General features: G+C 36.3%; 1 protein-coding gene across 4 annotated transcripts in view; it reads right to left on the reverse strand.

Annotated features, from left to right (window-relative positions):
* Nucleotides 1-25,683, reverse strand: part of STRN (striatin) — a 68,951-nt gene that overhangs the window by 14,522 nt on the left and 28,746 nt on the right. For 2 of the 4 annotated variants that reach the window (XM_039568406.1, XM_039568405.1), the window contains exons 6-14: nt 17,408-17,543; nt 15,420-15,555; nt 11,735-11,845; nt 9,340-9,426; nt 8,646-8,789; nt 6,377-6,513; nt 1,779-1,954; nt 759-806; nt 41-162 (exon numbers count right to left, since the gene is read on the reverse strand). In XM_039568406.1, the coding sequence (XP_039424340.1) occupies nt 41-162; nt 759-806; nt 1,779-1,954; nt 6,377-6,513; nt 8,646-8,789; nt 9,340-9,426; nt 11,735-11,845; nt 15,420-15,555; nt 17,408-17,543 (1,097 nt within the window). The remainder of the gene's footprint in view (nt 1-40; nt 163-758; nt 807-1,778; nt 1,955-6,376; nt 6,514-8,645; nt 8,790-9,339; nt 9,427-11,734; nt 11,846-15,419; nt 15,556-17,407; nt 17,544-25,683) is intronic. The other 2 variants (XM_039568407.1, XM_039568408.1) reach the window with 2 other exon arrangements.

A 25,683-nucleotide genomic window follows, 5' to 3' on the forward strand; every position in this document is an offset into this window, starting at 1 on the left:
TAAACTTATTATTTCACTGCTGCGTGTGACAGCAACGCACCGTAAGAGTCATAGGGGTCGATGTTTGGGTTGGTTGTGTTCCAGCCATGGATGAGGCCATCTGTTCCCCCACTGTAGCACTGCTCACCATTACTGCTCATCACCACACAGAGCACTGGTCCACTGGAAGAAACCCCCAAAGAAACACTGACTATGAACATTTTCATTACATGAAATGCAATGTCAATCTTCTGAATCTTCAAATTTCCATGTTAAATACAATTCACTTGCTGCATGGATTGCAACAAAAATTCTGCATAATGAAATCATATGCTACAACATCACAATTTGAACTGTAGGATTTTGTACTTCGCATAAACAGATTTTTTTTCTTTTTAAAAGATTTAAGGCTCTTTCATGAACTCATCTCAGTAGATTTAAATCCATTGCATTCATTCTTCTTCAGCTTCATTCTATATATTCAAGTATCTGGCAAAAAGGCAAAAGCTGCAATGATGAACAGAACACCTAATCAAATTTGAACTGTATAATTTGTAGGTTTTTAATTTTAAAATTGTGGTATATGTGACTTCAGACATAAATAACTATGCAGAAAGGAGATGAACACATGCAGATGTGTTCTAAAAAACATAGGAACTAAAAGCACCACATGAAATCAGTAGCTGGTAAGGTGGAAATTAGTTTTTTAAAAAATTCTGTTTCTATTTAAAAATCATATCTTTCTCAAAATATGACAATATTTCTCAGGAAATACTTACTTATGTGCTCTGAAGGTATATATTGGCTCTACATCAAGAGAAGCACTCCTAAATGAAGTACAAAAAGAAGTTAACATGTATACAATCTTACACAATGCTTTACAAAAAATGCCAGAATCGCTAAATTCTTAAAATCCCTGCTACATCTTTTGCAGTGTTTCTCTCAAAACTTCCTCTCCCAACACAATTTTTCACATATCTAGGAACTATTTGTAGTCTTTCAAAACACGACAGGATTTGTTGTTTGGTTTTTTGTTTAAAGACATTCAAGGTAGCTCACAGACCCATCAAAGTAGGTAGGTACATCAGTGGAGGGGAAGAAGTGGAGAGACATCAGCATCACATGGAATGTATCATTAAGTGTTCCTATCAGAGCAAAGGAGTTTTGGACTCCTAGTTTTTCTATCAACACTGAAATGCTTCAAAATTTGCTTCTCTGGACTTCACCAATCTTGTTAGAGACCAAGGGAAGACTCCGTGTTATGCCCAGTCCTCCTCAAAGGTATGATGGTACGCCCTTAACCACATCAGCCCTGCTATGAATTTCCTCTCATTTCTGCAAATTCCTAGCAATTTGCAAGAGACAGTGAACAAAGGAACCTGCCAACATCTCAGAGTTTAAAGCTGTACATTATGTATATGCATGTATGTCTATACATACATATGCATAGATATGTAAATGCATTCTATACATTAATATACACATGCAAGCACACTAACAGGCCGCATCCAAATATTTTCACTAGTAAATTAATTTGTCGTGTTATCCACAAGGAAAATATAAAAAACTGAATGGTTTTCCTTTTCACAAACAAAACACATTCACAAACACGTGGATTTTTTCTGGCATTCTTTACGCATCTCCACCCTTCTCTGAGAACTTGTTTTCCTACTCCTAAATTCAGGGAACACTTTCCATTAACTGCAAGGGCCATTCGGTGAAGTGGTATCTAGGGTTTGGTTTTTCTTTCTTCATAAATTAAAATTGTTTTTGAAGAAAAGAAAGAAAAAAAATCTTACTTTTTTGCTGGGGCTGTTTTTTGTAAATTCCACATTTTTAAAGTATGGTCCTCTGAAGCTGTTATTAAGACTGGTTCAACCGGATGAAAAGCGAGACCTCTTATTCCATCAAAGTGACTTCTTAACGTAAACTTGGGGTTCCAAGTCTTTCTCAATGCATCCTTATTGTTGGCTATCTAATAAAAAAAAAAATGCCAAACTTGTAATTAAGCTGGAAGGCACAACAAAAGGAAGAAATCAAAAATTTAGTTTGGCATTTTCAGAAGATGTCAAATTATCTCACCCACTCTTCACAACAATCTGCTCGTGAACCACAGTCCACTTAACACTAACCAGACACTTCAAAATGAGAACCAAGGTAGATGTATTCCATACAAGTAATGTTGCATCCACAGTAATAAATTCTATGCAAATCTGAAATACTCTCGTGTCTGTAAAATTACACACTTTAAAAGCACTGATACTTCAGTGAACTCAGTTAGGTATTTAAAACTTGATCTATACCTACTGGCTCATTTACTTACAACACTGGGCTTGACTCACCAAGGTGTGGTCCCTGAATATCCAAAGTACTACTGACATGGCAGCTCTAAAGTAAAGGTCTGAGAGAAACAGAGAAGTCTCTAGAAGCACAAAAAGGAACACAACCTAACTTACCCAGCTAAGGCAACTCAAGCTCTGTAGTAATGCATGGCCAGTGAAGTTTGCCAGAATAGGAAAAAAAAATGGCAAAAAGGACTTGGCTACACACTAAGAATCTAACTGGCAGGCAATAAGGTATCATGTATACAGACACAATTATTTGGCAATAAATGCATTTTAGAAGATCCAGAAAGCAAGCCTTTAAAAAAAGTAACAGTTTCTTCAATGTTGTTCCTCTGAACAAATATTGACACAAAATGCTGAACCAACTTTTTCCACTGTCAGTCAACAATGGCATGAGTTAAATTTACCTTTCCACTGCTGATAGTCGTTATGAAAAACCAAGAAAACAAACAATTGTACTGATATTTATTATGTTGAAATCTACAGATAATTCCAAATAATTTATATCCTTAACTGCAAAGATGAGACAACTATTTTGAGCCACTTCAAGAAACATTTTATTCTGGGGACTGGGAGTGAAAGAGAAGGTTTAAGAACAGAAGTGCTTTTTCTTAGGCTTTGTTACATCTGGATTTAATTATAAAAACACGCATCAATTAAGAGGTTCTATAGATTTTCAACAAGGAGAAAGGAGCTGTAACAAACAGCAGGTTTAGTCTCATCATATTTCTTAGTAATGACATATTGCCTTGCTCAGGGAGACAAGTCAGTTTCTTTGCCAGTTTACTGAGCCAAGCTGGCTCAGTGAAGGAACAGACAAACGCTCGAGCTGGTACAAGGATGGGGCAGGACTGCACAGTTAGCAGCTCTAGCAGGTTTTCTGAAGACTGGCCAAGAAAGTCTCAGCAAAAAGGGTACAAGACGTACAGATATCTGGAGAGGAATTTGGTTGCCTCAACATAGGCACCTAATGCCAATTAGGTAATGGAGGGAACCTGCCTGCCCTCCAGCTGCCATACCAGCAGCACAGGTTCTGTTTCACATCTGCAAAAGCCACAAAGACACCTCAGATCGCCCAATAGTGAATTCCAGTTCTGGCAGGATAATATTCTCCATTTGCTTGTCTTTCATTCAAAAATGCCTTTCCAAAGGAGTCCAAGATGGGTAGTTTATAAATTGGGAAGTAGATGGAGGGCATACCAACAGCAGACCAGCAGCAGAGGTGGAAACGGATTCTAGCCCTGACACATCACCCACCTGGCTGCACCGCATCACTCTACCCACCAGCCTCGCAAGCTGTGAGGCTGCTTATTCACACAGCAGACAACCTCCTCCTGTCTCTCCCCACCAAAGTGCAACGGTGAGGCCTGAAAAGCAGTTTGGGGGGGATGCCAACCCCCAAATTAGTATCTGATCTGGATTTGCCACTGATAATAATATTTGTGTTTATACAAAATTGAAAACAGATTGAAAACTCAAAACCAGCAATGACATGCAATTATAGGCACTTCTCTTGTTCAAAGTTGTAAGAACTCAAAGAAGAGCCTACTACAAAGTCCAAAACCTCCTGATCAGTACTTAACATTAAATGCAATGATTTTGCAGTTCAGTTACTCTTATCTAAAAGTCTATCATAATTTTATGAAGCTTCTTAATCTATTCAGAAGACTAGGGAAAAAACCAGAGCCAACCAAAGTGAACATTCGTCAAGAATGTGTAAAGGAAGGAAAAAGAAAAGAGTAACTTAAGAGTATTGGCTAGCAATCTGGAAAATTTAATCTTGTTAGATATTCTAACAACTTATCTACAATAGAAAAATTTTGTCTTTTAAGTAATAAATTCATAATCTCCATTACCAAGTGAAAACCATTCTTTAACTTGCAGCCAAAGCAATATGTAAAAAACTGAAACCATGAAATAGGGTAGCCTAATGCTGCCATTTTTTAGAAGGAAAGAATCCAGCAAAAATGTCAGTAGGATAAAAGGGACCGAAAATGGGAAGAGTGTCTGCCACTCTTGAAAGTAAAAATATTTAAAGACTGATTTACATAATCTTTCAATTTGATTCACCATATGATCCAAAACTGACACTTAACACATTAAACTTTCACTAATCATACCTAATTCACATTTGGCAGTCAGATGTATGAAATAGTCCAAAATAGAAACATTCTATTATCTGTAAGCTAAACTTTCAATGAAACTTGAAATAGAAACACCAGCCTCTCATTTTGCTTCAATGAAGTGCACAGTGACAAGAGCAAATAGTTTTGTAAATGCTTTTTTTTAATTGTCAGCACTAGAAAAAGGTAAGAGTCAAGGTAACCATGACTATGAATTCCTGATCACAGGACTTCATACAGCCATTTGACAAATGAACAAATAGCAGTTAGTATTCTCCATCATGCAGGATAGGATATGAGCAGATAAAGAAAGGCTATTCCATAAATGAAAGCTGTTAGCTCATGATACAGAGACATGAACAAACACAAGTTTATACAGACAGTTGCACAATGAAGTCAAGCAATGAAAGCATCTTGTACAGATGGTTCAGGTTTGTCATGTTCTCTGAATTTAAAATCCAGCCTCGGATTTTTAGGTGTACTTGTAACAGAAATGCATTTGTACATCACTGTACCCCTTTCTGAAGACATGGCTAGGGAGAATTCGTAAAAACATTAAAAACTGAGCCCAAATTAGGAGAAAATACTAAAATACTGAATTTTAGCAGAAATGTTCTGCATTCATTGCATAGTGATGATTCATAACATATCACATATTCAGAAACTTAGTATAGTGGTAGAGCACATCTCTGCAGTGGCATTCTCAAAATGTGTAAGCTTTTATTAAATATGTACTTCATTGCTTTACAAGTACATACAGGGGTAGAACTTCAAAGTAAGGACCTGCATCTTATTTCTAAAGTCTCAGACTTCATTTGTGATAGTAAAATCCCAGATAATGATTATTTAAGAGTCAGATTTACTGAAGGGTAGGATTCTTCCCCAACATAGCATTAAAAATTATCTCTGAAATCCCTCAACCTTGATACAGCTGGGCAACGCAATAGCAAGATTAATCTGAAGCTGACAGATCACACAAGAGCAGATAATTAAATTAATAGCTGAAGTATCCTTTCCCAAAAAATCAGAAATACAGAAAAAAAATTGCATACAACTAAAAAGATGCAATTTTAAGAAATATTTTTTCACAAACAGTGCAAGAAAAATAAGCTGCAGGCTACATACACAGCCACAGAAGTGCTGGCCACAAAACCCTCCTAAGATTTCTGGTCCAGTCTCCCATTTGAAATGAAACTACTGCCCACACCAGGTAATGTAAACCACAGCTCTCCCCCAGCCAAGTGTTGAATATCTCTCAGGAGAGGGATTCCACTGTGTCTCTAAGCAAGTTGTTTCAGTATCACCTACTACATAACTCTCTCCCCCAGTGTCTTACCTGAAACTCCCAAGATGTAGTTTGCTGTTGTTTTCTCTTGCTTTAATGCCTGGCACTATGGAGAAGCTTGGCTCTGTCATCCTTGTAAGCACCCTTTCAATGTCTGCAGGCTGCTATTTGAGCACTCTTCAGCCTCCTAACAGCTGAACAAGACTATCTCCCTTAACATCTACTCATCAGTCACAAGCTACTGGACTCTCCTCAATTTCTCTAAAACCCTCTTGAAGTGGAGTGGCCCAAAACTGCATACAGCCCATGTAAAAGGGATAGAAACACCCCTCAATCTGCTGGCCATGATACTCCTAATTTTGCTCACTCACTGTGGTTACACGTACCCAGCTGTACCACTATCAATAACTAATTTACTTTCAACTATTTGCATGACATGGTAGGGAAATGAGAGGAGAGGGGCTTGCAGGGAGCTTGAACACTGCTGTGTATGGGAAGAACAGCTTCGTCAAGTAAAAATTTGTGCATCCTCTGGCAGCATAATTTTAACTGGAAAATGTTTTCTTCTGAGTCTACACACAAGTAACTTGCATCTGCCTTCAACAAGACAGAAGGACATTGAGTTACCATTAATAATCACTTACATCGTAAGTCAGCGAATCTGCCTCATTTGCTACAGTAAGGCCTGCCAGTTCTCCAAGACCCAGTTCATTTTCAAGGGCTTCATCTGTTCCCATAATGAAAGATTTCCCTGAGGATGGAGGGAATGTTAAAGCTTCCACTGCAAGAAAACAAAACAAAACAAAACAAATCCTGAAACATGGGTTTATACTACACTGTATAATAAAAGCACATTTTCCACTTTCAGAATGCTACATATCTCTCAAGTATAGAGGGGAAAAAAATACACAGAGATGCATAGAAAAATAGCTATTCTAAAGATAATCACTGCACTTACCAACAAACAGCACCCTGTGAACACACCTACACTTGAGGTGTGTGCAGCTCCACACAGTAAATGCAACCAGCCACAGGCAGGCAGGGTGTGCTACGATTCACCCATAAATAATGCACAAGAAACACAGAAAACACCTTCCCCAACTCAGCTACAAAATATGCAAATAGGTGCTGAAGAAGCAACAAAAATATAGATAAGAATAGCTGGTGGGAGCAGCCCAAATAAAAGCCCTTCAAGCACTGCTGTTTGATTAGGTCTCCTAGTTGTTACCTTTTCATCACAAACATCTCTTCCCTTCTCCCCCATAAAGTCTACACTACTGGTCTCTTTTCCAATCTTTCGAACTCACAATGCAATATTTCACTCAACACACAATACATACAGGACATCAAATTTGAAAATTTACTGGAATAAAAAAATGTGTGCCCAAATGTGTCTCAGCTCTATAAAGATATACACAGCTAATAGTAATGCCAAACTCAGAATGGTAACAATCAGCTGTCTTTTTTTGTGAGAGTCCATTTGAGTCTCTTGAATTAAAAAAACACATTACTGAAAAGACATGAAAATAAGAGCTCTGCTAACATAGCTCTCTGTAGATGTGAGAAAAGTTGGAAAGGAAACACTCAACAAAAAATTCTTCCCCTTCTCAAAGCGTTGCTAAGTTACCCCCTTCTTTCATAAAGAAAATCACTGAGCATGAAGGAAGCAGAACTACTGAGATCTTTGGTAACTATTCCACACACCAGGGCTTTTAATGCATCTTAATTATAACTCAGCTGATCTACTTTTTCACACTTACTGAAAGACTGCTAAGTGGAACTCATGTTTTTGCACATTTTTCAAAACACGTATTTACCATTTTAATAGAGCACATGATATCACAGAATCATGGAACGGTTTGGGTTGGAAAGGACCTTAAAGATCATCATGTTCCAAACCCCTGCCATGGGCAGGAACACCTTCCACCAGATGGGATTGTTCAAAGCACCATCCAGTGTGGCACTGAACACTTCCAGGGATGGGACATCCACAGCTTCTCTGGACAACCTGTTCGGTGTCTCACCACCCTCACAGTAAAGAATTCCTTCCTAATATCTAATCAACACCGGCCCTCTTTTCAGTCTGAAACCATTCTCACTTGTACTGTCACTACGTCCCCATGTAAGAAGTCCCTGTTTGTCTCTCTTGCAGGCTCCCTTTAGCTACTGCTGTCTTTGAAAAATTCATGTAGCCTCATAAACTATATGTTATTATGCTCTCTATTACAGCAATTCAAATATTGAATCAAATAGATGATTTAGCATTTTTCAGACATAACAGTAGTGCCTCATTACAAAGATGCGTGAGTGGCCTTCCCTTGGACTAGCCCCATGAGAATTTTTTTAGTTTTTGGAACACTTTATGGAAAGTAATACACTGGCAAGCTGCAAGTTGTTCTGTATGATTCACTACACAATCACCACATGCTTTTAAAAGCTATAGTAAGGCACCTGTGTTTACCTGCAGAGCCTCTATCTTTGCAACTGGAAAAGAAGGACACGCCTGCATGTGTGTATGTATACATACATACATTAAAATTATGTTAATGGGAAGAAAAAAAGATGCTCTTATGTCCTCAGAGTTTACGGTCTACACTTGTCTGCCAGGCTTGAGCAGAAACAAAAGCAAGTGATTTAGGATCATCATACTACAAAGCCACTAAGCGCCAAATTATGTTTTTTCCATCATGCTCAAAGGTATTCAGCCAAGACTTGAACTTAGGTAGGTGTCTTGACCTTACTAATAGTGACCATATGGAGGAATGGGAATGTCATTTATCACACTTAGACAGAACTTGCAATACTGAATCAGAACTTGTAAAGTGCTTGGAAAGTCTTAGAGGATAATCTTTAAGAAGTAACTATAAACATCCACCCTCTACAAAGGGGTATGCACTTTTTTTCAATATTTACCTTCATCCGTCCTGTTTATCTCATGTTCAATGAGCCTCGAGCTACTGGGCCTAGAAGAAGGTGCAACAGATGGCTGTAATGAAGGGAGATCATCAACATCTCTCAAGTTTGCAAGCATATCTTGCAGCTTTGACCTGTTGGGCCCTAACCAGAAAAAAACAAAAAATTAAAGGGATTAGGCATAGTTCACGATGACACTACTTATATCAGATATGCTACAGCAGCACATGCAACAATGGATCCTACCTTGCGTTATGACATTACCACAGAGAAACTAATGAGCACTTATTTCAGCAGTAACTAATCATCCAGCATGAAATGAATTTAGAGAAGAAAGTGATAGAAGCAACTGAGAATTGTGAATGCACAATTTTCCCCATATGTATGAACTTACAGTGCTACTTGTATGGGATGCTGAAGAATTCTGCCAACTGAGTCACACTTTAGATTATGAGAATATTTACTTTGCCAAAACAATAGCTGACATCCGTGAATAGTTTAGAATTTGTGCATCAGGTACTTTGTGCAGCATATTCTTATGACAACATTATAATTTAAATTTATTTGTGCAGTAGTGTGGTATCGTGAACTATATAATCCAAAAAGTTATATTAAAATACAAATGCAACTGGATTCACTGGCCTACTTCCTGAAGCTACATATGGTGAAGACCCATGCCCTTCTTGACACTTACCTGTGCTTTGCTCCATCATTTTCCCACATCCCTGTTTTGACTGTTTTATATAGGATTGAGGCTGAAACATATCTTCGGTAGTTTTTCCTGTTGTAAGTTTAATTAAGAATGGGAAAATGTCTTACCCATAGTCCATTATGTTTTTTCCTAGACCAGCAAATAATACAGCTATTTTTAAGCAGTTTTAACACAGTAGTGTACTCTAATATATGTATTCTCTCATAAAACCATTCTATGATTGTATTCTCTTATTACTTCACAGGAATGTTTACTACAGCCTTGCAAAATCGTGAGTTTACTAATGTAGTTGCAAACTCTACTTTGTCCACCCTAACCATAATGACTGACAATAAACTAAATTGTATTTAACTTGTCTGTCACCAAAATATTACTCAATCCAGAAAAACACTACAAAGGATTTTGCAAGATTGTTTTACTATAATATCTGCTTTATAAAAACAGTATTTTACTTAGTAGCATTTCAGTGGCTAAGCACCATATATGATGAAATTAAAGTCATCGAAACAAACTTTGTAAAATTTAATGTTATTTAGTCCCTTCTTTTTTCTCCAGACAGCCTCCCTCACGTTCTTCTTCACTATGTGCAATATCATGAACAGCTGAAAACAGGCTCTGATCCTTCCCGATTTTTCTGCACTGATGCCTCTCTAATGATGGTTTGTCCATGGAAAGATGCTTAATTTCACTGCTACAGTAAACCACTTTGTCTCCCAAGATCAAACCAATCAAATCAATCAAAAAGGTACTGAGCAGTAGTTATCTTCATGAAGGAGCACTGGATGTCCAAGTGCTGCCTTTACTTCATTATTTTAAATATAAAGATATAAAAGATATTCCAATAATGTCTATGTCTATATTAACAATTGAGTTTTATAATCAAAAATAAAAAGACAACAGCTGTTCAAGAATAGAACTTCAACACTTGGATTAAATAATTTCTGCTAAACTAACCCTACAGCTATTTACCCTGAACTACATAACATGTCTGTATATTTAAAAAATAACAGACAAGATATAAAAATCACTTTCACTGTAATCATATATTGGCATGTCCTATCTTAAGAATAAAGAAATTTAGAATGAATTTTATGTTCATGTTTAAACATGAACACTTTAGTTAGCCAGCTCAGCTTCTTGTCAGACTTGTAATTAACTTCCAGTAAATTAAACTCTTCCAAAGATGACAAAAATATCACTTGAGAAATTTAAAGCATGGTAATTATTTACCTTTTTTCTTAATTTGAAAGAAAAAAGAGAAGTTTAGTTTTTGTATTTGGTAACATAATTTCAGCCACATAACCAACTGCTGAGCAGCAGCTAATGGGAGTATCAATACAAAAAGTAACAAAACAAGTCAGCCTCAGTGATGTGAGGGTCTGACATATTTGCATCACTAGGCTCATCTCTTTGGAAGTGACAATTTCCTTGGTATTCATAAGCATCTTCCCACAAAGGGAGAAACATCCCTGAAATTTCTTACCAGGCTACATGCAATATTATTAATATACATCTTTCACACATGAATTCTCGATATGGCCAGGTATTTGAAACACAGACATGGATACAGTGTTTCATTTTAAACTCTCCATCTGAGTTCAAAAAGTTTTACAGCTTACCTATCAAAACCCATTGATTTTACAAAACATATCTGTATTTCAGGAAATGTAACAAAAAAAAAAATAAATACAGGGCTAGAAACTGTATTTCAGATACTGTTCACAGGTTTTTTTGATAACAATACCCAACTTTTTTAAAGGCTAGTCCCAGATGTATGAAAGTCAATAAATAAATCCTGTGATTTACAAATAAACTGATGGTCATAGTTGCTTCCTATTTCGAGCCCTGCATAACAAATTATGATGACAGCATGACTTTCATGTTGTGAATGTCAAGTATAAACAGGGGTAGAAATTAACCTGTTTTCTCCCACTGTCATCTAATAGGATACTCAAGAGAGTTTCCAGTTTGGTTTCTTTCTTTATTTATGCATCAGACTTTAACTCTTCCTGTGAAACTGGCATGTTTCCAGCTAAGAAAGGGTTCTGAAGTCTTCTATATTAAAGTGTGAAGTATTAAAACAATGCCTTTTACAATTTAAATATCTGAATAACAAAAGTACAAAACATTCTTGAAGCGAGAATTTTTAACTAACCCAACACTTGGTTGGAAGAAGTTATATCTAATCCAACTATTTATCAGGTAACTTGATTGTCTGTCATTAATTTCAACCCCTGAGAACTGGTGAACAGGAAAGCAGTCAGGAGCAGCAAAGTAAAAGAGTAAGTAATTTTAGGAAAACATTGAAAGAGAGATAGAATTAAGGGTGTGAAAGATGTGAGATTTATGATTTTAAGGTGCAATGTTTTCCACTTACTCTTCACCCCCTTTTTCCCCTTGCGCTCCTTTTTGTATTGTTCCTTGAGTTTGGTTATAACTCCCTGGTCGACATTCCAGGCTTCAGGCATGAGACACTGGTCTTCCTTTTCTAAACAAAGTGAAACAAATGAAACATCCTTTTTCAATAATGTCACCAAGTGATCTCCACTGAAGGAGGCAACAGCTGCTGTCAATGGCATTTGTCTTTTATTTTAAACAGACAGAAATAGCACCAAGCCTGTGAAAGCTGTAAAACTGCTACTCACATTCCACTTCTGTTTGCTCAGAATTTTCTTAATAAATAATTGAGATGAAATTTCACGTGCTTAATTCCTATAACCAAGCACATAGCTGTCCATAAATGTAAGTGACATTTACTTTACAATAAATCAGGACATATTTTTCAGCATTTTCTGTCCTCCAGGGGAAGAATTATTATATCTAGAAGAAACAGCTATGTTACTTGTCAACATAACTTTACAACTCAGATGTTGTGTTACTGCATTTCAAATTCTCATTTTACTGTCTTTCTGCTACATTGTTATTTACACAAAGCAGTAGCACATTTAAATCATTATGGAACACAATATTCATGTCATCATGGTTTAAGTAAACCCTTAGAGGACTAAAGCCATGAAATTTCACAAAAAGGTGAAGGCCTGAGGTACTAATCTTTGGGAAAAAAGTCCAAAACATTTCAGCATGCCTAATGAAAAGAAATCCCCTCTTTTTTGTTTTGGGGTTTGTTTTTTTTTCTAAACATCTCCCTCAAATTGCTTCCTCTGTGACATGATACAGAAAAGAAGTATCCTTCCAATTGTACAATATTTGGAGATTTTGAAGAAAACATGTTATGTGAGTTCAAATCCCCCAAGTAATTTTTCCATATATGGAGGCTGTCCTGAGGCAGCTTAGAAAAATAATTTGGGAGAGGAGGGGAGGTAATACAGCTTTTCGTCATATAAATTTATTTTCGTGAGCATTACAGCTCCAAAATTTTTGAAATGCATTATCTTTTTGCTTTGTTTTCTCATTAAAATCTCAACCTTATTATTTAAAGATGTCTGTAGAGGAAGCACAACACTATCAATCACAATCTGAAGGAGTCACTATGACTGGACTGGAGATAAAAATCACACTTGGGTTATTAATGTGACTGACTTGTTAAAAATGAAAGACCTAGGGATCCTCCATCAACATCAAATTCAACAGGACTCAGGAACAATATTCTTGCAGCAAAGGCAACCAACAATGTCCTGGGCTGTATTAACAAGAATGTAACCAAGCAGGTGAGGGAAGTGACTGTTCCCCTGTGTTGGGCACTTGTGAGACCCCACTTTTGAGTACTGTATCCAGTATAATATTTTTAATACTGAAAAACCTTTTAGGTAGAGTGCTAAGTACCTACTATTGGTGTAGTGTAGCAAGTCTAAGGGAACCACTAAGATGGTTCAGGCAGCTGGAGCAGATGCGCTTCAACGAGGGGCTGAGATCACTGTGAGCATTCAGTGATGCCAAAAAAAGGCATCTTAATGTGGCCTCTAACTACCTAATGTACAGATGCTGAGAAAACAGAGCCTGACTTTGCTCAGACTTGGATCATAGAGCGAGAAGATACTTTTTAAGGTGCTCTCTCACTCCTTTGAACCCTTCAGTCATGATCCTATACTCATGGAGTGACAGATTAACTCAAGACACAAAGTTTAGCAGCTTAAGTCTTTTAAGAAAAGCTATGAAAATAAGTATTAGTAAGCTGAAGAGAGACTCTAAAATAGATTGTCTATGGGCTAAGTCATGTCCTCTTAATGCATATGCCTCAATTACCGTTAATGAGAAAAAACTGCATAACGAATTCAAAAAAGACATGAGAAAATCATACTTCTGAGAAACAAGTATCTATTCTTTCTGGGGTTAGGTTAGAAGTTTTAATCATGCTTTTCCTCCCTGGCTAGACAAGATTTTTTTCTCTCCTCCAGCAAAAAAAAAAAAGTTTAAATAGATTTTTATTAGACTGTGTTGTTGCCAGGAAAACACCCAATATATTAATTTTCTACAGACTGTCCCAGCATGCTTCCCGCATGTCCCACAGATACTGCTCAGCTTCAGAAGTGGATCCTGAACTAATCCTATTCAAGTGCTTTATAATTTAAAAATTACCAGAAAACATCTGAGGATCTTTCAAGCCAAATGGGTTCAACAGATTACTGTAACTGAGCAGTAATACTTAGAATCCAAAATGCAGAAAGAATGTCCTCTGTTTACTGCTGTCCCTCACAACACAACATCACTCTACTGTACTACACTTAACAGTTTCACTTAAATTAACCTAAGTGATTTATAATGGCAGTTCTTGAAGAGGCTTAGTCTTATATACAGTTACTGAAAAAGACACAGGTTGTGAAACTAGTAATTGAAAAACATGAACACCTCCAACTCAAAAAAAACCCTTTCACGTTTCTAGAAATGAAACTACTATTTTTCATAACAATTTACTATTTATGTTAGACTTCTGCTCACTTGTACTCAGCTGTTATCAATGAAAGCAAAAATAAACCAGAAGTGTGAATTTGAGATCAAAAAGCTCCTGTCAGCATACTGACTTTTTGGTGACACAAGCAATAGCTATGCTGACCAAGCATAAATGGATAAAATTTTAGTCTTAAATAGAAGTATCAAAATTCTTTTTCTTTTTTAAAGAGCAGTATTTCTAAATTTGTTTGGTAAATAGAATACTGACTGCTGTATCTAATGATACTATGACATCCTCTTAAGCAGAGACTATACCACACTGAAGAGTAACGTGGAGTCCCACCAGGAGCTGGACATGGCTTCAGTGAAATACAGCATCTTGGAGCTGATAGCTCATGCGAGAGCCATAGCTACCATGGCCTATTGGTCTGTCAAAGTTGCAGTTCCATTTGTAAAGCTCAATTATTTTCCATCATCTTCAATAACTCCCTCTGTGTCCATTTATCCTTAAGACTTTACAGAGCAGCTTAAGTAGGAAACAACTTCTCATCAAGATATTTAACCAGTTCTCTTCTTTCTCCCCTTCTCTATACTGAGGGTTTAGGCAGAATCATTATGTCAAGGTAAAGTGGATGGTGGCAATCTGGGTCACAAGACATGAACCTCAAAGGACAGAGAGCAGTTTGTGAAATGTCTCTCTATGACTAGTGGACTTCAAGATATATTATTCTGCTAATTTATAAAAGAAAGTTGGAGCAACTGAAGAGTTCATATTAACTAAATTACTAACCCACAATAAGAGTACACACCCACAATAAGACTCACATTACTCTCTGCATCAAAGTGGGAGAAAGCAAAGATGACAAAGTAACTTCCATAACATAATTGTAAAATACAGCCTTATCAGAGCCGTTTGTGTGCATGGGTCACTGAAAAAAGAGACTGAAATACCACTCATAAAATTTAAATTCTATTTGCCTTAGAATTAAAGAAAAGGAAGAATGACCTGAGGTCATGAATCTTTACATTAAAGCAGTGTACAGAAAAAATGAGAATATCATATCAAGAGGGCTTCAATCTGCCAATTATTTACTGTAGAAATAATCAAAAGATGCTGTGATCTTGACAGAGATCTCATTCAATGAACTCATCAGTCACAATATGTTCTTAGCACATTTTTTTTTCTCCTGGTATGATCCATCAAATTTCCTTACCCCAGTCTGTTCCATCTCCCGAACTTCTCGATTCCCCATCACCATCATCTGAGGTAACCAAAAAGTCAAACTCTTTCAAAGCTTCTTCTGTATCTCTGTCTTCACTGCTGTCAGACAGTACTCTTTTCCTTACAATCTGAAGGTTCAGAAAGGACAGAAAAAAGAAGCTGAATTAAGTTACAAACACACTTTTAATCCAAGCAGTACTGTCTTGTCCTCTATGCAAAATCCAAACAGGAAGTTGAAGAGGAAGTAGAAAAGTACACATTAATAAGCAAATCTGGAATAGTATGCAGAGTATACTTTGTTCAAACTTCTAAGTGAAAATGAAACTTGTGTGTAGCTCTTTCTTCCTGTGACCATCAATAATCAATCATGTGGATAATGAACCTACACTGACCTAGACTACTATCTTTTTTTTTTTAAACTAGAATGTACAAACTTTCTCTTAAAACATTTTTTAAACCACACATAACCCACAAACAAAAACCCAAGAATGACCTAGAAAAGACTTCAGCAAAACCAAAAACTCACTTTGCTTCTCTGAAAATAGCCTAACTTTCAATACTGAAATCAATCTCTACGCAGACCAAGACAAAACTCCAGGAAACAAATAAACAAACCCCAAACCCCACACCTGAAAAGAGATAATTTTCTTAGACTTTGTAAATTATTCCATTCTGAATGCTTTCTCAGATGTTATTGCTATTTAAACATGTTGCTTTTCATGTTTAAACTGCATTTCCCTCTCAGATTCAAAAGCAAATTCTGGTAAAAGAAAAAAATACATGTTTTAATGAAGAATTTCACCTTAAGTTTTCCACAAAAAATTTACTTTTCCCTCAATAATCAAAATAAACTAGATTCTTTGCAGTTATTTGACCAACTGGTAAGCTGATGCCATGGTACATGAAAACCATAGCAAAAATTTTACTTCTACAGAAATAGAAAATTGCATTAATCAGAATGTTTTGACTTGGAACTTTGCTAAAGGTCCATCTGAAAAGACTTCAATACATAGTCCAACATCCCACAGCTCATGAGGATGACTAACTGTTTCCACTAAATACAGTGAACCAATTTCTAAACCTGAAGCAATTCCAAACTTCAAGCGTCATTTCTTCAGCAGCCTTAGTGAACATACTGTATTATACAGGACTTAACAGAAGAGTCTCAGACATTAGCCCACAGTCCACGAATGACAGAAAAATTTAAAAAGATTCCCTTTAAAAATGCCATAAAACTAATTGCTTTTTTAGTGTTAATTCTTAAAACTGACCATAAAACAATCACATCCATCATCTCTTATCTGCTTCAATTGTTAAGAAACACAGTTCACGAAATAAATGTTAACTTTAAAGAAGAATAATGATTGCATGTATCTATCTATGTGATCATATGAACAAATCATATAGCAAAGTATAGATCACAAGGGAGGTTAAGGCATTTGACTGAATAAACGAACAAAAAAGTTTATTAACTACATTAGAGTTTTTCCAGCTACACTTCTTCCTTCCACAAGCTATAAAGATAAGTGTATTTCACTTCTGTACTCTAAGACTAATTTTTGCGAATCATTTTAAGTATCAGTATTTTTTAATAAATATTCAAGAATCATTTTTGACATGCAACACTGTGAACAATACCTTCAAACTAAGCCAAGAACTGTAAAAAAAGGACATCTGATTCCTTAAAAATTGTGTCCAGTATCTATCAAAAATACTAGCTAGTATGGAATAGTAAAGAGACGATTTTAGAAAAATTTAATCTAACTTAGAGCAATAAAGATGGCAAAGCATAACTCGTATGCACAAACTTAGAAATGCATATATAACTCCTCTTATGCACACATGCTTGGACAGAACATCATAAAGATGCATTAATGATCTGCATGTGTACATACACAGTCATATACTTTGCTTATAGGCACCTCATTAATCTCACTTTTTCTGTTCTTCGTAACTTTTTCAATTATTTTTTCCACTCACTGTTGCGGTATCAATGATTGTTTTCTCTCTTCCTTCAATATCTTCTTCATCTTCTTCATCACTAAAGTCTGCAGCTGCATTTTCAAGAAACTTGAAGGTCTCTAGCAGAGAGGCAGAGTCAGTCAATTCAGGTTTCCTAAACAACAACAACAACCACCATCATGAGACAAAAGAAATCACAATAAAGTCACTTTTGCAATTACCAAGCTGTTCTGTATTATTATGTCCAACAACACATAAGACTAAAATAAGCTTACAAATAAAAACAGACTGTTAATAGGTAAAAATTCTTGTGGCTAAAGAACTAAACAATAGACATAAACTGTATTATTAGAACCAACAAAACTATTTATTACAACTAACAATTATTCTTCATATGGCTACCATTACCAGGACAGACACTTCAGTTTTTTATTTGGAAAGCATTTTAAAGCAACATTCATCTGACACGTGCCCAAAGCAACAGCAATACTGCTATGCCATTACTGAAAGCCTCAGCAACAAGGGCATGAGTCACAGCTACCAAGCTGGGTTCTCACATGTACATCAGGGTACAGAAAAACTTTGCTCCTGCTAGCTGATGTTCCTCATCTTGCTGGGAAACACCAAACTCTAGGTCTATCATTCATTAGCTTTTAAGACATGATAAATATGCCACTATAAAAGAATATAATGGGAAAATACAATTGATGACTAAATAATATTTATATTTACATTAAACAAATAAGGAAATGGATGGAGATTGGGTAAAATTATGACTGTGCTGGCAGAAATTTAGGCAGTGCCTCAGAACAGGAAGTGTAAGGGTTGTTATATTAACAACTGAAGAGGAAGAATCCAAGAAACAGGATTGTAACAATTATTAAAAGCCTGAAAAAAGTAAAAAAAAAGCAATCCTAAAATTATCATCAGGATCTGTGTTTTCTATGCAGAAGATGCACTTCTCCATCAACCCCTGAAAGATACAGTGGTGAGCAAAATTTATTCACTTTGAATTGTTACAATTACTTCCAGTAAAACCTGGTACATTCTTTAGATGGCTTTACAGCAGTGAAGACAAGTTTTACTGTTTTCTTACCTCTAATCAGTAGTCAGTTTTTCATAGTTCATCACTAAATGCACATCATGTTGATTCTCACAACCACTGAAACAGCAGAAGTCTCCCCCCTCTCTCTTTTCAGAATTGTAGCTCGAAATTGTCCTGTGCAGTCACCCATATACCAGCAAGTGCCCTGCTTCTGCTAACCCTTTCAAAAGGTTTCATCAACTAACAGGCCTACACAGTAAGGCCTTGTAAACTCCCTGCAGTGTAAACACCAGATCATCCGCCCATCACCCACTTACTCCAGTGTTTCATCGTAACACTTTCCAAAGGTCTATTACAGGAAGCATCCAAGGGCAAAAGCTTTGATGTGTAATAATGCATGATAAGCAGCACACTTCCTTCTTTGCACAGTCTCTGCTCAAGCAGTTTTATGCTTACATGACAACAATTAGCAGGAGTGGTTTCTTCGTAGTCCCAATATATCTGCATTTCATTAAGACAATTTCCTACTCTACTTTTTTTTCATTTACTCACCATTATGGCCCAAAAATACCAATAGAGATTTCACTTGCCTTTAGAAATTCTGCATACACGCAGCATGATATACCATGATGTACAGTATGTTTTCACGGTCACTGTTTTTTCTGAGAATATTCCTTCCACTTTTTCAGATCCTAGCTTAGATAAGAACAACCTTAAGTGTGTTTCCCATCTGCCCTGCTTCCTGAAGTATTGTGACCCTCACTTCCATGACAAACCTGAAAACACTCTGTAATGTTTTTATTTTTCCTTAAGTAACGACTACTTTGGCAGACTATAACACCTTGTGAATCTGTGGTAATAATGTACATTTTCATAGAAATCCTACAGTACAGTTGCCTTGCTGTTTCCAACAGCAAAATCTTGATAAGACAAAACTTGTAATGTGCTTCATTTGACTTCTTGACTTTCAGCAAATTCTGAGAGTCTGTGTCTACTTTTATTGGACTAAATCATCCAACCACAACTATTTCTGGTTTTTTTCCTCTGTATTTTGCCAGGTAAAAATCTGCCATGTAAAAACACTATGGCTGATGATCTATAATAGCAATTCTCAGACATACTGCAGTAAACAGAAATGTATGAACTAATACCAAACATGGAATATAAAATTTTAATTAACAGAACTTACTGTTACAAAACAGATATCCTTCTACAGGTCCAGGCATTTGCAGTAATTCATACCAGACTTGCCTCTGTACCCATTTGCTCTTAAACCTGGCTCTCTCACACTGAAGTTCTAAGTGACTACCAAAAGAGGTTATATCTTTTTTTAATTAACTGCTCTGATTTCAACTATCCTATTACCCACTACACATTTCAGTGGGCAGGATATATACACATAATCATATATGTGCACTTACACAGGAAACGGGTAAATCTCAAGCACTGGGAAACATGGTAGTTTATTTATCATGTATTTCAAAACTCCTGCACAGTACAAAAATGTACAGTCAGCATAGCACCACAGAAGATTACTTGGGCTACGACACTATTTCCAAGAAAGAATTCTTAAGAACAAAAAAAAAAAGAAAACAGAAGTGATAGAATATTTAAACTATTCAAAGGTTCTACAAGAAAAAAGTTTTAAGCTGACAGACAGGCTGATTTGCTATACTGTACCCCAATAAACCTGAGCAGTCAAATCAAAAGTAATGTAATAATTGGAGCTGTTTTTCATCCTTTAGCAGCATATGAAGATAATGCATTTTGGATAATACCGTCGGCATGAACACTTAGGAATAACATAAAATGTATTGAAGAAAACTGTCTGGCTTTAGCTAATTTATGCTATGTACTTTGATGACAATTTCAATCTTACTTGTTTCATTAATTTTCCATCTGGTTAGTTTGTTTCTCTTAGCAACATAAAAAAGCAGAAGGGTCAAAAATATATTCAGAGATAGGGTAGTAAAATAAATAACTTTAAATCCCATTTTAGAAAAAGAAACACAATTTGACATTTCCAGCGGTTTTGTAGCTTAGAGTATTTTTTTAAAAAATCAATGGGTGAAAACAATAGAAGCAAGCTCCAAAAGTAGGGACTGATACAAACAGTGGTATTACAAGCACGAGTCAGGCAAGACCACAGCAAGGTTCAGGGACCTTGCAAATAAAGAGACCAAAAACCCTAAAAAGATCTCAGAAAGGACAATTCCTCTTTTCTGGACTGTATCACAACATATTTAAGGGAGAATATAATTTTCAAATTGCAAGAACTTACGTGCGGCTTTTTCCTTCCTCCCCAGCCATACTGCCTAAAGAAAAACAGCTGGGGAAGAATAAACCAGAACCCCCAGACACCAGGAGAAGCTACAGAACCTGCCAAAGCAGAGAGCATAGAGCAGCCAGACTGTGGCAGGGCCCCCTCAACCCCGTGCTCCTCAGCTCCTTGTCCTGAATCTTTCCCACTGCTCCTTCCTCAGTCGTACTCTGCAACAGCACTCTTGCAGCTTTTCTCTCCAGCACCTAACTTCGTCTTCTTATCTTGAAGGTCTCATCCCAGTTGATTCAGCACTTCCTAACCAACGAACCCAACAAAAATCATTTAACCAGCATCACATCTTCTATCAGATACTGTTAACTGTCCATTACATCCTCGTTTCCAATAGCCTTATCCAAGTAGACAGGAAACTCTTTGGGGCAGAGAGATTACGCGGCTACTCCTGCCTGCACACAGTAAGGTACAACAGGACTAACTGCTTCTCATGAGCATAACAATAAGTACTGCCAGAAGGTAACTATAGCTACACGAATGCTGCTGGGTTTTCCACCTTACTACAACAGATGGGCAGTGCACAGATTTTGTGAATATCACTCTTGAAACAGGGAACTTCTGATTCCCAAAGGTAAGAAATGTCTTCCTGTTTAAAAGACAAAATTATTGTTATAAATGGGATGGTAACTTGTGTCCCTTAAAGCAACATAAAATCGAAATCACATGAACATTTTCCTCCTCAGGAGAAGTGACAGAATTCTGCACAGCTGTGATGGCTGTGAAAATCTGATCCAAATTTGTGTTTACAGGCTGTTCAATTATTCAGATTTGTGTTGACCCCTTGGCCTCTTTAAAAATAATAATACCTTCCCATGAAATCTAAAAAATATGATTAGTGGATATTCCACATGTACTATTTAAATAAAGCAAGCCTGGCTTTCACTGGGGCTCCGCAGGCCATAAACAGCAACTGTTCATTTTCTTGCCAACAGTGACGAGTCTCAAGACAAGTATTTTGTGTAAAAACCCAGTTGGTTCTGACATTGAAATATTACCAGCTTTACAAAATGGATCGTTCAGACTGAATGTATTTGCTCTCAACCTTTAATATTCATGATCTTAACAGAAATCCTGTTTCTTAGTGAGTGAAATGCAGAATCTATAACTTACAGGCAAGGTGAAGTTGTTTTGTGGAAACTAAAACAGGACACTGATGATACCTTTCCTGCTCCCAGCGTGATGCAGAGCATTTCATATTGCAAAGTCAAGTTTAACTTAGACTAAAGTCACATTATAGGCATGCACTTTCTTTGTAACTAACACAATCTGTATTTCTATCATTACCTTCTCCTTTGTTGATAATAACTCTGGAAAGTCTGGGGTCATGTCCAGGGAGAGACTCATAAACTTCTCCCATGAACTGCCCGACCACAAGGCCATTTAACTGCCTCAGTCCTACTCACAACCTCAAAGGAAAAAGCAGAGGCCCTTTTTGTTTGTTTATTTTATCCAAAACATACACAAGTTATCTTTAATAAAACCAGGATTTTATTGATAAATTCAGAAGCAGGAAGAAATACCACAATAAAGTTAAATAAATACAAGTTCAGCTTAGGCTGAGAAATGTTTCTGGGAGCTTGTACCAGAAAGAACCTGTTGTGACCCAGCATTCAAAGCTGTTCATACTCTTTCTTGAGCCATTTTCTTTGGTTCAGTTTCCTACTACTATAAAAATAGCTACTGCATAGTCGTCATTCGTTTTATTAACTCCCCACAGAATTTAGTTATCACATTTTAAAACAGCCTTTTCAATGTGGCTAGTTAAATTCTATCAAACTGTACTTATTAAATAAATGCATGCAAATTCAATGAAGACTGTCTTTAAAAACAGCTCATTAGATGTTCAACACTGTGTAAAATCTTTCATAAGGCAGCACAGAAAATATCAAAATAGATTATAAAACTACAGAACACTTACAATCATCAAAATTTACACAAAATGAACACAGGCCAGGTTAAACAGTCTGTCACAACCTTTGAAATCTATGAATTCACACCACACAATGCAAGAACTAGTGCAATATATATTACAACTGGGAAGCAGCACTTACAAAATGGTTTGGATATAAATTGGAATCGCAAAGGAATGACATTTAAAAAGCAAGGGCCATTTCTCTTGCCAAATCTAGTCAGATAACTATAATATATCAAACAAGTAAGTTTTATAAAGAATAAAAATAATCTTAATATTTGAGGTACTTTTATAAGTTATTTCTCTATTCACCTCCCATCCCTTTGCTTCTCTCTCCAACTGCACCACTTCCATCTCTTTCTCCCCATTCTTTCTGTACTGCGAGTCTTATGTGACATTTCCAAGAAGCATCTCTTAAACTCTTAAGCCATAGAACTGGGCCAATTAAAAGTGTGGTCCATTTGGACTTATTTTTTCACAATAAAACCCCAATTTATCTACTTTTTTTTTTCTGCTTTAGTGCATCTGTTGAAAGTGTCCAGATCTGGCCTAAATCAGGTACCTTTGAAATGCCTGTTAGGTCACTGCAGATGAAGGCATGGAGAAACAAGAAAAAGGTGAAAAGAAAAAAAAATCAAAAATCTATTTGCTTTATTCCCTTTACTGGTGTTTTTTCCTTTTTGAAATGCAACATATACTTGCATACTATTTTAGAAATCTTTTTCATGACAGGTACTACCTGAGGTTTGAAAATTCAGAGATATTTTCCCAAATAAACCATTTTATAAGCTAGTCAACAAACAACATTCATCAGCCAGTATGCAGCATTTTCATTACCTGGGCCAGTGTTAATAGGATTTAGGGATGCAAAAGAGTTATTAAGGTCTTCTGGTATACAAAGATGTTCATTCACTGATGTGTTGGTTGGAACGATTTGCTGTATATCAGAAAGTTAAAGTTTTCAAAATGTTTAATCTTTGAAAAGGTCTCTGGATTTGCTCTCAAATGCTGAGGGTTTGATGCCTTTTATATAAAGTATAGGCAGTGGAAGCGCTTTGCAGTTCAATAGGAAAAGAAAAGGCAGCAGATCAGTTTCAGAGAGAGACTGATACATCACTCAGGACCATTTTTCTTTAAAAAGCTTCTATTGGCTATTTATAGTTCTAATGATCAAACCCTTAGCAAGAACTAGTCTATACTGTTTTTATATATAGACATTCATATATATGCATATGTATACACATCTGGTATATCCTCATTCCTTTCCAGTTCTATTCCTTTATTATATTTGCTTCCACTCATACCAAATTGTAGTCAAACACACACCTTCAAGAAGGTAAACAAATTTGACTGTTTAGGTTTCACTCAGTAAGATAAAGCTACTGAAAATGAGGTAATAAGTGAACTAGAGATACTTTATACTTTCATGTTTTCAAGGCTACAAGTTACAAGACATTTGCAGGCAGCTTTCATTTCTGTTTCAGTTTGTTGGGGGAAAGCACCCATTCCTCTCACTGCAAGTGTTAGGAATTTAAACCATTATTACGAGGTTATTATTTTAGTATCTGTTTTTGAGTCCAGTCATGCCAAGTGGTACTTATCTTTTGTAATGCAAGTGAGCTGATTGAAGAAACTGAAAACTGATTCCCTTTTAAATTCCATGAAATAAGTGAAAACAGGACTATATCTAGCTCACGTTATCATATTAACATTTCATTTATGGATTCAAAATCTTGCAGGGTGCATTCAAAATCCACATGATGTCTTTCTTGAGTGCTAAAGTTTTCAAGAGGATCTGTACATCAGCAAATAAATAGGCAATGTAAGAATACAAGTCTGGCCACACATGTAGCAGCTAATAACACAAAATCTGAGGCTACTTCACCTAGGGATGAAGAGAAACTGATTTGGTTTAAAACAACAGTAGTTTGTTCATCACTGTACCAAAGGAAGGGGAACTTCTCTGATGTAACTGCAATCATTTAGGATATACAAAACTAAGCTGAGAGGTACGAGGGACCAGACAGCAATTTTCTAAAATAACTAGAGCATAGCAGAATTCAAGTTACATATTCTCTGCTGCAAATAAATATTATTGTATAAAGTATTTGCACTACATTAACCATCATATGCTTCTACACACCAAAGCAAACAGCATCAACTTCACAATGAACACTCCAAACGTTCTCACCAGCCTTTCCCATGAAAAGGCTCAACTTAAAGTTGGTATCCCCAGCATTGAGTGTCCAAACCTCAGCTGTAGAAATAGGTATAAAGGACAGACAACAAGATGTAACTCAGGTAATAGGCAAGTTCTGGTGTAACAAACAACTCAAAAATCCATAAAAGCTGTAGTAAGCTGAATAGAGGAAAAACATCCTCCCTACCCACCGTGAAGTACTTCACACATCCCTGAGGTCAGAGGAAAAATGCCAGGAATTATCTTTAAAACAATCAAAGGCATTAAAAAAAAATTAAAAATAAGAAAAGCGTGGGTTTCCACTGTGCTTAGAAGTACAGTCAGAGCAAGTCACAGAGATATTTCTGAGGGAGGCCGAGTAGCAGCAACAAGCACTATGCACAGATTAATACACTTACACAAAAACTGTGCTAAAATCAGACCGTGTTGACAAGTAGATCAGCTCTTCCATTCTTTCCCTGGAAATTTTTGCAATACTAATTTATTTTGTTCTCTACCTCTTTCATTTCACTAAGAAAGTATTGGTTGACTACCAAAAAACTAATGAAAACATAAAGGAAGTTTTGTTTCCTATTTCCATTACTCCCTCTCTCCTCTCAAAGAGATAACCATATGGCAGCATAAAAGCATCAAATACCATCTCTTTCGTTTCTTTAGAATTTATCACATGAATGTTCAGTTGTACAGAAGGCAGTTGAGCCAATCTGTTCTTTCTGCAATTTACACTGCTATATGAAGAAATCTTTAAGGGAATGAAAAGCTAGTGTGCCTTCCATTTTCCTATTCTGGAAATGCATCATTA

The sequence above is a fragment of the Corvus cornix genome, chromosome 3, assembly GCF_000738735.6.
Source record: "Corvus cornix cornix isolate S_Up_H32 chromosome 3, ASM73873v5, whole genome shotgun sequence".
NCBI classification, from domain to species: Eukaryota; Metazoa; Chordata; class Aves; order Passeriformes; family Corvidae; genus Corvus; species Corvus cornix.